This window comes from Cibotium barometz, chromosome 7 (assembly GCF_041138505.1).
Source record: "Cibotium barometz isolate CiBa-2024 chromosome 7, ASM4113850v1, whole genome shotgun sequence".
Classification (NCBI taxonomy): domain Eukaryota; kingdom Viridiplantae; phylum Streptophyta; class Polypodiopsida; order Cyatheales; family Cibotiaceae; genus Cibotium; species Cibotium barometz.
In genome coordinates this window covers 26,608,312-26,621,281 of record NC_141052.1, presented here as the reverse complement: position 1 = coordinate 26,621,281, position 12,970 = coordinate 26,608,312, and the positions used below count along the sequence as shown (strand labels likewise).

At 44.3% G+C, this 12,970-nt stretch overlaps 1 protein-coding gene across 1 annotated transcript in view; it reads right to left on the bottom strand.

The window, feature by feature from the left end:
• Positions 1 to 9,086, bottom strand: part of LOC147636840 (MICOS complex subunit) — a 74,328-nt gene extending 65,242 nt beyond the window's left edge. Inside the window, exon 1 of the mRNA XM_086800395.1 lies at positions 8,884 to 9,086. Within this exon, the coding sequence (XP_086656521.1) occupies positions 8,884 to 9,021 (138 nt within the window). The 5' untranslated portion in view covers positions 9,022 to 9,086. The remainder of the gene's footprint in view (positions 1 to 8,883) is intronic.
• Positions 9,087 to 12,970: the final 3,884 nt, after the last annotated feature.

The following is a 12,970-nucleotide window of genomic DNA, read 5'->3' as shown; positions in this document are numbered from 1 at the left end:
TCGTCCCGGACTGAGACTCACAAAGGCCCATATGGCATCCAAGTGTGGGATGCACATGACACTATAGGGCACCAAATACGCTCACCATCAAGAATAAGTTCTCAATGCCCAAGATTGACTACATTTTGGAGCGTCTCAATGGTGCTAAATATTTTTCCAAAATAGATCTCAAGAGTGGCTTACCATCAGATTCGGATCTTTGAGGCCGACACTTAAAAAGACAGTTTTTTGGACCAAGCGTGACCATTATGAGTTCGTGGTGATGCCGTTCAGACTCACCAATGTACCAGCGACATTTTAAAAAAATGATGTCTCAAATGTTCATGGTATGAATAGTACCTTGGAGAAGTTAAGAGTAGTTATTCTATTGGCCAAAATGAGAAGGAAAGTCCATCGGTATGTCCAAGCATGCCAAAATTGCCAGAAAGTGAAGGTTACACACCTGAAGCAAGCTTGGTTACTTCAACCTTTGTTTGTTCCCGAGGGACCTTTTCACACTATATTAGCATGGACTTTGTAGGCCCTCTTCTAGCAGCAATGGGAACTATGAATATAGTGTATGATCATTAATGACCGGTTCAGTAAGGTTTGCATACTCAAGCAGACGACCACAGCAAAAGATATTGCTCGACTATTTATTTAACTTTGGTACCCCATTTGTGGTTTACCACGGACAATTATTTCAAACAGAGATCCCAAGTTTACTTCACATTTCTGGAGAGCATTATTTGATAACTTTGGGACTAAGTTACACTTGTCTAGTGTTTCATCCACACAGACAGATGGTCAGACATAAATTTATAATCAGTTGGTCTTTGATGTTTTCAAATCATATTGCCATGACATGCAATCAAAATGTATGGGGGGGCAAGGGGACATTTTGTATGGCCCCAGGCTGCTGGTCGGCCAGCACTAAAACAGCCGACAGCAGCCCAGCTGCCCACGACCAGCAATAAGCCCAGTCGGCCAGCAGAAGGGCAATCGGCCAGGGCTGGACAGCACGTTGGGGCCCAGAACCCAGTCGGCCAGCATCTGATACAGCCGACAGGAAGAAAACAGCCTCCCACACCTAGCAAAAAGAACGAGAAAAATACATGGAAGTGAGGGAAAATGGAAAAACACCAAAACTGGGGGGGCACACCAACAACAGAGGCCCTGACATAGTGTACAAACAGGAGATGACTGCTAACACCCCCTCTGAGCTCTTGGATGTGGAACCAACCCCAGTGAGCTAGAGTGCCGCCGAAGCATAGCCTGAGGTAGACTTCGTGAAGTGGTCCGCCGCATTGTCCTCCGTCGAACAATAAAGAAGCAAGATGTCACCAGCCAAGATCTTCTCACGAACAAAGTGATATTGTATCTCTATGTGCTTGGTCCAAGCATGGAAGACCGGGTTCCAAGCAATAGCGAAACAGCTCTGGTTATCGCACTAGATGACCGTGGGCTCCTTCTATGGAAACCCAATCTCGCCAAGCAACCTCGCAAGCAGCACCACAAGCAACCCGGTACTCTGCCTCTGTCAACGACAAGGCAATAGTTGGTTGCCTCTTGCTACTCCATGAAACTGCTCCTGAGCCAAGGGAAAAACTGTAGCCTGATGTAGATCTCCCCGTGTCTCGATCTCCTCACCAATCTGAGTCACTCCAACCTTGGAGTCGAACTCGTTCCTTCGTTTCACCTCCAGTGGTGTAGAAGAGTCCAAGATCCTTCGTACCTTGCAGATGTTAGCACATTCATCCCAAGTTTCTGCCCATTTCTCGTGCCCTTTTGGTCCCTTTTGTATGGCCCTTGATTGTGGGCTGGCCACCCCTTTTTTCCATATTTTTCTAGGATTTTTCCCAGCTGTTTTGGTATTTTACCAATCGGCCAGCACATATGCTCCAGTCGGCCAGCATACCTCACCTATAAATAGGTGGTGCTGGCCTCTCATTTCTCATTCAATCTTGTACATATTTTGCTCCCTCACTTATGAGACTTCTAGTGTCTCTTGCTTGGGACTGTTTTGCTTCAGTATATTCAGCATAGTTGCTCCATATCTCTCTCTCTCTCTTGCACTCTCTATTCAGCACACTCTAGTGCCACTTTGCTTCCGCTCTATGCACTCTTTCATGGTATCATCGCTCCCAGTTCAGCGACTCCTCTGCTGCCCCAGATTCAGCTCTATTTTCAGCACCCTCTCCTCTGCGTTTTTCTTAGATTTGCAGCCTCTTTGTTGCTGCGTTTTCTGGGATCACACTTCTCAGACACGGTCGTGGATTGTGGATAGCGGTGCTACTGCTCACATGACACCCCATCGAGGACTTCACTGCCGGGTCAGGCGAGATCACTTTGGGTGATTCTTCTTCTATGCCAGTGCATGGACATGGCACTATCCCCATCTTCCGCTCTTCCGAGGACAAGAGGTACTTCTGTGACGTTATGTATATTCCAGATTTGGTTTTTAACCTTTTGTCAGTGAGTGCTCTTACAACTCAAGGTGCGGAGGTGATCTTCTCTTGTTATGAGATTACCATTCGTGATAAGGCAACTGGTAGCATCTTGGCTCAGGGAGTCCAAGATAGTGGTCTGTACAAGTTGACCGCTCTGCTTTCTTCTGGTGCTTCTTCTGCTCTTTGGCATGGTCGGTTTGGCCATTTGAGCTATCAGCTTCTACAACGAGCTTCGAAGGATGGGTTGGTTGAGCGTTTACCGACCATCAAGGCTCCATCTACTACTTGTTCCTCTTGTTTACAAGGGAAGCAACACCGAGCCGCCTTTCCGAAGGAGGCGACACACAGTGTCACCAATTGGCCGACCATTTGGTCCATCTCCAGTTTTTGTGTCTCGTTCACTTGAGGCCAGGCCGGTGTCTCATGTGAAGAGGCCAATATTTTGCTGACATGGACAGGAGCCAGACTGGTGCCACCCGTGTGTTAACAGGAAGGTGTCGTATGGACGGGAGCCAGACTGGTGCCACCCGTGTATGACCTAGACTGTGTTCTATCCATGGGATTGTCACGCCATGGAAGAGCCAGTATTCGTGCCGTGTCTTGCCTATGGGACTGTCACTCCATAGGGAGGCTCGTGCCTGGAACTGTGTCTTACCTATGGGACTGTCACTCCATAGGAAGACCAGGATTTATGTTTTACGTCGTGCCATTTTTGTGCTCGACAGATATTTTGTACTTGTTCCATGAACGGGAGAGATGTCCATGATACTATTTGCATATGCACTCATGTTCTGCATGTTTGTATCTGTTTTTGCATGACTTGTATTTTAATTTTTTGTGTTTGCCTGCTTGACGTGCCACTTACTGAGCGGGGACGCCTGCCAGTGAGTCGTGAAGTTTGCTCTGTCTTCTGACGAGTTTTGGTGCATGTGAACAGGTGGTAAGTGTATTGCACATGTTGGTTTAATATTTTATATTCTAACCCTTTGTTTTATAAGGTTATGTGTTCACACTCACTTAAAAGTAGGAGCCAAGGTGGGGAGCCACACTTGACTTGTGTGTGTGTGGGGGTGGGTGCATGGTCACCTACCCACACCACCTTGGAACTAGCCGCCCACATGCAAACGTGGGGAGCCAGCCAAATCAAATAGTTTTTACTCCCCTTCCAACCTTTAAAAAAAGAAGCACCACGACCATCCTTCCACCCACATGATCGTGCGCCGCCTCCCTTCAAGTTGCGCCACCTTCACCTCTATCCTGTATACTGACGGCTGCCATCTTCAAGCGACTGTGCGCTTCACACACATCAGAACTGTTGCAAGCTGCCACCTCCATACAGCTACGTTGCTCCCCTGCAGGCGTCTCCCTCTGTCCAGCAGGCTGCGTTGAATCACCAGCAGGCTGCCTTCCCTTCGCCAGGCAACCTAGAAGGCGGCTATGTGTTTTCTTTTTCATACGGACAGTACAGACTGCTGTTCTTTCAGCAGGCGGCTACCATCGTCAGCAAGCTGCGCTGAGCAGGCGGCTGCCACCTCCAGAAGGTTGTGCTGCTATCTTCACAGGCGGCTGGTACCATCACTAGCAGACGGCGCTGTCCCTTGCAGGCGCCTGTGTGCTCTCCTGCGCCTGTTTTCCAGCAGGTTGCCCTATCCACTGCAGGCGCCTACACCGCCTCCATCTCCTCTTTGCAGCCAGGGTGTTCATCTGCAGCCAAGCGACTATATATTGGTTGCTCTTCCACGCCTCTTTAGGCTGAGCCACCTTCTCCTATACATCTGGTGGCTGTGTTCCTACAGCGAGGCGTTACCTCTCCTAAGGCGGCTACTCCATCTCCTTTTTGCAAGAGGTTGCACTTCTTTTCCATTGGCCGCTACAAGAGGACTACCCTCAAAAGAAAGAGTCTAGAGTCCATCTGCCCCAACACTGTACCAAGAGTAGCCAAATGTTGTATAATAGCACCCTCCTCGAAGGTCGGCATCACTAGATGTAAGAACTCAACTGCCCCCTCTGAAAACTGATGTCAGGACTCCACAGGCCCAACCAAATCCAAATCCCAATCCTTCAATCCCTGGAAGTACCACTGTGCCCCAGGCACAGTCACAGACACACCTGACCACAATCCAGAATCCTCACACAGAGTAAGGAGAAGAGGAACATTCACTGTAGTGGTAACTGAAGTAGTAGTAGCCTCCTCAATAGCATAACACAACGTAGAAGCAGGCTCCTCCATAGAAGGCAAAGGGACCAGCAACTCATCCTGGTCACTGGTTGTCGAAGAAAGAGTCGGAGACGAAGCAATAGGAGACAAATCCCCCTCAGAAGCTGTGAGCAAAGATATCCCACTGTCTTCCTCAAAAACATTACCAAAGATATCATCCTGGCAAGGAGAAGTATGCACAGAAACTGAAGGCACAGCAATAGGAGAAACAAACTCCTCAAATGCAATGAGCAAAATTGGCCCAATATCCTTCGCTACAGGAACATCTCCAAAAGAAGTATCCACAAAATCACTGGCTGCACAGCACCCAGAAGCAAAAAGCATCTGCCAATCACTGGCATCACCATACAGGTCACAAAGCAACTACCACACATAGAAGGTAGAAGCATCATCAAGAGCATAGATGAAGTGTCGAAGAACCGAATCCTGGCAATTCAAGAGGAGAAAGCCATAGATATGTCCGTTAGTCTTCCTCCACCGACACACATCCTCCGCAGAGACAATGTCCGGCAAGCACCGATTCTTGTACGAGAGAAACTCCATCAAACCATACTCCTTGAGAATAGGAGTAACCTGCGACTTCCATGACTGAAAGTTACCACCATCCAACTTGTCTACCTCATCAAGGAAATAACAAGAGAGTGGCACGCGAGCCAAATCCAGCTGTCATCATGGATCCAATCAAGAGAACCAACCCTCATAAGATAAAACTGTCCAAATCAGAAAACGTTGATATAGGGTCTTTCCTCCCACCAAAACGCAGCCCTAAGAGGCTGGAGAGCACCCGAGAATCCTCCTGTAGCAAAAAACGCAAAAGCTTCTGTCGACTATACCTCCAACCTTGAGGTCACCAGAAGAGGGAAGCAAAAAATGCGGATTTGATATAGAGAGAAAAGGCAGCCACACAGGGCTAGGGAATATGCTGTAAGAGGGTGCAAGAGGGAAAGGCAACAACAAAGACAGTAGCTTGGGCTCTCCGCAAGAAAACGCACTCTCTCTAAAGAAGAAGTGTCCTCCACAGGTACCAAGAGTTGCACCAAAACCTGCAACACCAAAGACCCCCTCTACAGAGGAGCAAACCCACGGGAGAGGAAAACTACAGCAAAGGAAGTTGCTGTCCTGAAGAAAACAGGCCGCCTATGTCCCAAACTCCACGTGGAACAGAAAACACTGATCAAATAATACCAGAAGGCTGTGTTGATGAAGCCAAACTGAAGGGCGCAGCAACCAGCAGGTTCAGTCCAGAAAACGCAGCAAAGGAAATTGCAGATCTGAGAGAAAAACACAGAGGCAAAGTGACCAGGTTCAATCCAGAAAACGCAGCATGAAAGAGCTGCAGATCTGAAGGAAAACGCAGAGAAGGTGCTGAAAACAGAGCTGAATCTGGGGCAGCAAAGAGGTTGCTAAACCGGAAGCTCTGATACCATGAAAGAGTGCCCCAAGCGGAAGCAGAGTGGCACTAGAATGTGCTGAACAAAGAGTGCAAGAGAGAGAGATATGGAGAAAACTATGCTGAATATACTGAAGCAAAACAGTCCCAAGCAAGAGACAATACAAGTCTCATAAGTGAGGGAGCAAAATATGTACAAGACTGAATGAACAATGAGAGGCCAGCACCCACTATTTATAGTATGGGTAGTAGGGGTAAGCTGGCCGATTGGGGCTACAAAACAGGCCGACTGGAGCAGAGGAGCTGGCCGACTGGTAATATACCAAAAGGACTGGGAAAAATCCCAGAAAAATATGGAAAAAAGGAGTGGCCAGCCCACAATCAAGGGCCATACAAAAGGGACCAAAAGGATACCAGAAATGGGCAGAAATTGGGGGTGAATGTGCTAACAAGAATGAGATCATCCACAAAAAGGATAATCAATGTGACCAAACCGCGTTTCCGAAAGAGATACAAGTTAGGATCCTGCCAACTGATCTCTGACATCCTGTTCGTTAGAAAGAAGGAATCAATCTTCTGATTCCAAGCCCTAGGAGCCTGCTTAAGACCATATACAAGGCCTTCCGCAACTTGTAAACCATCCCCTTTGATCCCAGAACCTCAAAGCCTCGAGGCTACTCAACATACACCTCCTCCTGCAAGTCACCATTAAGAAACGCAAATTTTACATCCATCTGATATACGGGCCACCGCTGAGAAGAGGCAAGGGCAAGAACGGTCCGAATCGTGGTCATCCTCATTGTCGGTGCAAAGGTATCCTCATAGTCGATGCTAGGCTACTGAGCATAAAGGTTTGGCTTTGTGCTTGTCCACTGACCCATCAGACATATATACTTAGTCTTAAAGACCCACTTGACACCAATGATGACTGACCATTTTGACGGTCTCGGAACCCACTCCCAAGTTTTATTCTTCTCTATGGCATCCAGTTCCACTTGCATGGCTTTCCTTCAAGTCTCTTGAGAAAGAGCTTCCTTCACGAAAGTGGGCTCTTTGTCCCGAATGATACGAGACATCAAAGCATAGTTTACCTGTAAGAGCTCCGCTGAATGATTTTTGTCACAAGCTCTGTGCGATCTTTGAGGTCCGTCCTCTGTGGTCCACTCGGAGGGAAGCTCCATAACATCGGACTCCCGAAGGGTGTCTAACAACCACTTTGGTACTCGAACAGAACGCGGAGCCTTCAGCTGTGGCTGGGGCTCATCTCCAGCCTCGGGCTCAACCTCTACAACGGACTAAGGCTGTCTAGCTAGAACAATAGACTGGGAATCATCCACAGACTCATCTCGTTCTCCAAGAAGTGGCGGCTCATCAACAGTGGAAGTTGAAACATGCTCATCAAAGACAACGTCTCTGCTGACAATAACCTCGTTTTGCTCCGGGTCATACAATCTGTAGCCTTTGGAAAGAGCGTTATATCCCACAAATACAAGCTTTTGGGACTTCGAGTCAAGCTTCCCCCTCTGCTTCCTTGGAATATGAACATAGGCATCACTCCCAAACACACGGAAATGGGAGACATCTGGTTTCCTGCCAAAATAAGCCTCAAATGGAGTCATCTTTGGTACTGAAGTCGTCGGAGATCGGTTGAAGATATGGACAGCCATAGCCATAGCCATAGCCTCTCCCAAAAGTGGACGAGGAAGATCACGATGCTCCAACATCGTCCTCACCATCTCCACCACAGTTCGATTCTTTCGCTCAACCACTCCATTCTCTGAAGGCGAACTTGTATTGGCCAGCTCCCGCTTGATGCCATGTTCCGCACAAAACCACACGAACGCATTAGAAGCGAACTCTCTTCCTTTGTCAGCCCAAAGAGTCTTTATCTGCAATCCAGACTCCTTCTCCACCATAACATGCCACTCCTTGAACCGAGCAAAAGCTTGGTCCTCCTGGGAAAGGATATAAACCCATGTAAATATGCTTAGAAGGATATTGGGTGTTGCTAAAACTCAAGAAAGCCAGTCTCACGAAGCAATCTACGAAGAAGGCCGCATATCCTAAGCTTTCCATACGGACCAAATGCATTTCATGTGATTCTCAAAGAAGGATATTGGGTGTTGCTAAAACTCAAGAAAGCCAAGCTTTCCAACAGGTACTATGGACCTAATGCATTTCATGTGATTCTTTCAAGGAAGCATCCGGGCCCAAAGCCAGTAGATGGGCTGAGCAACAATCTGTGCCTTCTCCTTCAACATCAGCACTACATTGCTGAAATTGCAGGATTCCCCAGGGGCATTCCTGATTTCGTGCTGCTCTAGCCTGAATTTGGGCTGCTAGAGGGTGCTGCCGGGCTGCATTTGCTTTGCTAAGGGCTAAATTGGTGAAGATGATGGATCTCGGTAGTCGAGGCACATGCATCTGAGGCTTAATCTCCTACTTTCTTTTTTAGTTTGAGCAAGACCAACTTGAGCCATAAAGACACCACTGAAAGGTGACTGTATCATTAGCCCCATATATTTATTTTATTGAAATTACGCATATTTGAAGGATTCTATAAGCAGTTTATATTCTTTTGAAGCAGATTATCTCTGCAGGCATCCTTGAAGGCTTGATGGTCCGGAACTAAGTACCTAAAACACACACTTTTTTTTCTTTATCAGCAGATTAGTGATCCTACTCTCATCCGGCATTGCCATGTAGGACGTAGAATTTTACAGACAGGTGAGAATTAACCCTATTTCATCAAAACACTTGCGTCTGGAGATGGAGAATACCTACTCAGTTACAGAAAAATGAAGCGATCATCTGAGGCAACGGAGAGGAGGAAAAGTAAGAGTTACCTTGTTGAACCAGGTATCGTTGATGCGCTTGTGGACAAGGGAGGAGCTGGAAGCCTCGTTCAGGGAGTGGAGATGGCCGTACATGAAGGTGGGCTTGCGAGCGCGACGGAAGAACGAGATGAGCTGCCGCTGCGCCATTGTGAACGGCCTGGCAGGAGACAACAAAAGCAGCGCGTATATGTGTGTGTGTTAGGAGCCTTCACACTTGACCCCGTGGGCACCCTCTTCTACCTGCTGGTATTCTCACGGGGCGGTTTTTGTCTCCCATTTTAAAATTTTCCTTTTTTTGGGGAAATATATATATATAATTATATAACAAAACTCATTTGCAAAAAGTTCATAGAAATTCAAGTCCGCCACAAAGTGGATTCACACTGAGACCAGTTTTCTTTATCCCAATACTATGGGTATTTGAATTTGAAAAACACGTTTACTGGTGGTTTTTAGTGTACAAGAACGATGAATTCAACCAATCAAATCTCCTACAAAAGCATGATTCCTATAATATTCTATTTTTTCATCTTAAATAGTCAAATGTTAGGTTTTTTGAGAAACAAGACAACTTATCTATGTTATTTTTTGGTGGATGCAAAAACATACTCACATTTGCACGATAGCCATCCATTTATCCATTTAATGAATGGCATCCTCAGTAACATTTTCACATTCTAATAGTCTAATGGTTGTAATTGATGTTATATGGGGAAAAATTTTTGGTGTAGTCAAAGATGCTGCTACATAGCCACTACAAGTTTTTGTGTAGCTGGTGTATAGCAAGCTTTGTAATCCCATAAAAATCACACACACACACACTATACTAACGACACATGCCGTGTGAGCCTTAAAACCCAACTACACCCCATATCTTGTCATTTTGTAAGAAGTGCGGTTCACGGCCATGTGATGTGATTCAGTTTGGATTTGATTGCTTCATGTGTAGTGCATCAATTGATGAGAGAATATTTTTGTGTATAATCAAAATTATTGATTGGTTTTTGGATTTGCACTATATTTTTTGTTTGTTTGTGAAAGATGTGTAACAAATTTTAGTGGGCTTTTTGTTTGGGGTCCAAGTTCATGAGTTCTCTTCTTGAGAACCAAGGCATTGCACCAACTCGACCCAACACACACACCCTAATTTACACAATGTGGAGATTCATAATCTTATATCAACTACGTCAATCATCTTCTTTTTGTTAGTCATGGTTTTGTAGAGGCCAAGTAGTAAAAGAATCAGTGTGATGACATGGTGACAAGTAGGTATGAATAAGGTTTGTGTAAGCTATTCGAAAACTTGAATGCAGTAACGTGTTCAATGGTGTCAATGCTAGCTTCATTGGGTATTGGTTTACCTATTGTTGCGAGTTGCGAAGCTATAATCTTAATCTTTTGACTCATTAAATCTCTCTTGAGTTTTTTTATAATGGAAATATTTCTTGACTCAAAATTCATGAATAGGCATGCTTCCTGTAGGGACATAATGTACGTCTTTAGCTAAGGTAGATTAGTATGTGTATTAAGCAATCTCTCTCCATTGGAAATCTAACCTTCCCTCTTCATACTCTTCCAATATAAGATAAATCCTGTTCCCTTGTCACAGTCTCCCACATCCATTTGCCTTCAATAATCATCTTCATTTTCCACGTCAAAGAGGGTAGGTATTGCCATTAAACAACTCCCCTATTTTGTTGATTGTTGAGCTGGATATTGGTGCTTTACTTATCATGGTTTGATACATGGTAGATGCTAAACCTTAGGGGGTGCCTGTCTCTGTAGTGAGCTCTCTACTCCTCTATTGCACCATGATTGCTAGACATGGTTCCACAATGACCTCACTCCTCTAATGCACAATGATTGTGAGAGGTAACCCCATAGCCTTTGTTCCCAAGAGTTGTGAGCTTAAAAATAAAAAGAATTACTCCCACTTAACTAAGATGGTTTGTAAAATCTTTGAGTAGGTAATAAAACCATTATTAGTAAAGTCTAAGGTAATTTAAGAAGCTTGTAGATGGGAGTTTCTCCAATGAAGCCTTAAAAAATGCTAGTGGTCTAACTCTTCCTCCAAAAGAGTGCTAAAGGCGTAACTCTTCCTCTAATGAAGCCTTAAAAAAGTGCTAAGGGAGGTAATCTTCCTCCTGCAAACCCTATATAGGGTTTGAAGCTTCTCGAGTCTCCCTCTAGCATGGGTTACTTGTACATAATTTGGAGGGAAAGTGCACACTTAGCCATCAAGTTGAGAATCTCACCCTTAGGATCCATCTCTTTCTCCCTTATAATATTATGAAGGCCAAGATTTGGAATACCACTTCATCAACCTCTTTAGGCTCAATGAAGGTGGAAACCCAATATAGAAATTGTAGATCTTTTATGCCCTTTCAAAGACTAGGAGGTTCCTCTTGTATGATCCCCTCGAAATGGCCATCATCTTCATGCATTGCTTCTTGAAATCTCTAAAGCCTTTTCTTGAAAGGACATTATTAGTGTCAATGTAGGGGAGAAGGGATCATGGCACCCATCAAACATTACTTGGAGAAATAAGTAATGTTTAATGGGTGCCATGATCCCTCCTCCTCTAAATTAACACTTATTGGTGTTGATGTAGAGGAGGAGGGATCATGGCACCCACCATTAAACATTACTTGAAGAAATCTTCATTGTTTAAGGTTGGATATACTCATACATTAATGGTAATGTAACATGTTAATCTATTTGATGTAGAGTGCACAAGGGTTAGAAAGCCAATAGTATGGTGGAAAATATAAAATTTTTGAATTCAATCCTTAAAAGGAATCATAGGGTGTGAGATCCATGGTAACAAAGGGAGAAAGAGCGCCAACTGGGAGAAGAGCACAAGGAAGTAGATGGGAGCTTTCAAAGCAACAAATGTAAAGTGAGATATGAGGGAGGAGTGTCACCTTCTTATAGTGGACATTAGGACTATACACACGGACTCTTTATTATGCTAAAAAGTATGCGCAAAATTTAATGAAATCAAACATAAAAAGGTAGAGAGAAATCTATAAACTAAATAGTCATTGTTTGAGCAAATTTTAAATATGCATCACACCGGTATATTATCTTTGTAGCCACAAGTTGGTCATTGTATACATAATTTCCTAGGCCTACCAAGTCTCTTTTTTCTGATTTAACAACACTCTCCACCCAATTCAAGCTAAGCACAAAAGAGTTATCCATACATTTCCCAATCTACATGAAAATTTTTAGAAATCTATAACCACATGTCAACAACAATCATTTACCAATGGAGAAAACAAGCAAGCTCTAGTAGATCTTGGCCCTTCCTTCTATGCATCTACAACCACTAGTGCAGTAGCTTTGTAGCGATTCTTGGCAACCCATAAGGAGAAACATTAAATCAAAAAACATACACTAATGTCTATTAAGCATCAAGCATAGAAAAGTAGCAAGCATTGGCTACTTTGGAGATGTGTTTGTAAGGCAACATATAAGGGCCCTTTTTGTTGTCACAAACCACAAAGTCCTTGCAAGTGTATCTCCTTTTGAGAAGCTAACAAGGTGTACCTCATTTTGAGAAGATAACAAAGAAAGTAACTTCTTTTTCTTTAACTCCCTACATGTTTACATGATAGATGAGCACTTCATTGCACAATATTTTTAACTCTTACAAGACTTCTTGGCATGCTTTGTGTCTTTTCAATATGTACTTGGAACTATTTTTTTTGTTTAGATCTATAGTGCCTTGCCTTACTAAGTCTATGCTTTAGACAAACATGACTAGCACACTTTGAAGAATTTAATACATGTAACAATACTATGTGGCTCAATTGTGTGTATAGCCATGTTACTATAACTTACAAGGGTCACTCCCAAGGCTAGCTAATGATATTGTCCACATCACTCATGAAAGCATCACCATTCATATAATGTGGATTCATTAAGTCTTATGCTTGATGTAAGTGTGCTTTCTTACTAGCATTATGGAAGATTGTGCTTTATTTTGCTTTAGACTTTCAAGCATGGAAGATCATGCTTTCTTTTTCTTTAAACTTTCAAGCATGTAACTTGCCCTGACATAGAGTATCGGGGGCTATCAAGCAAACAATTA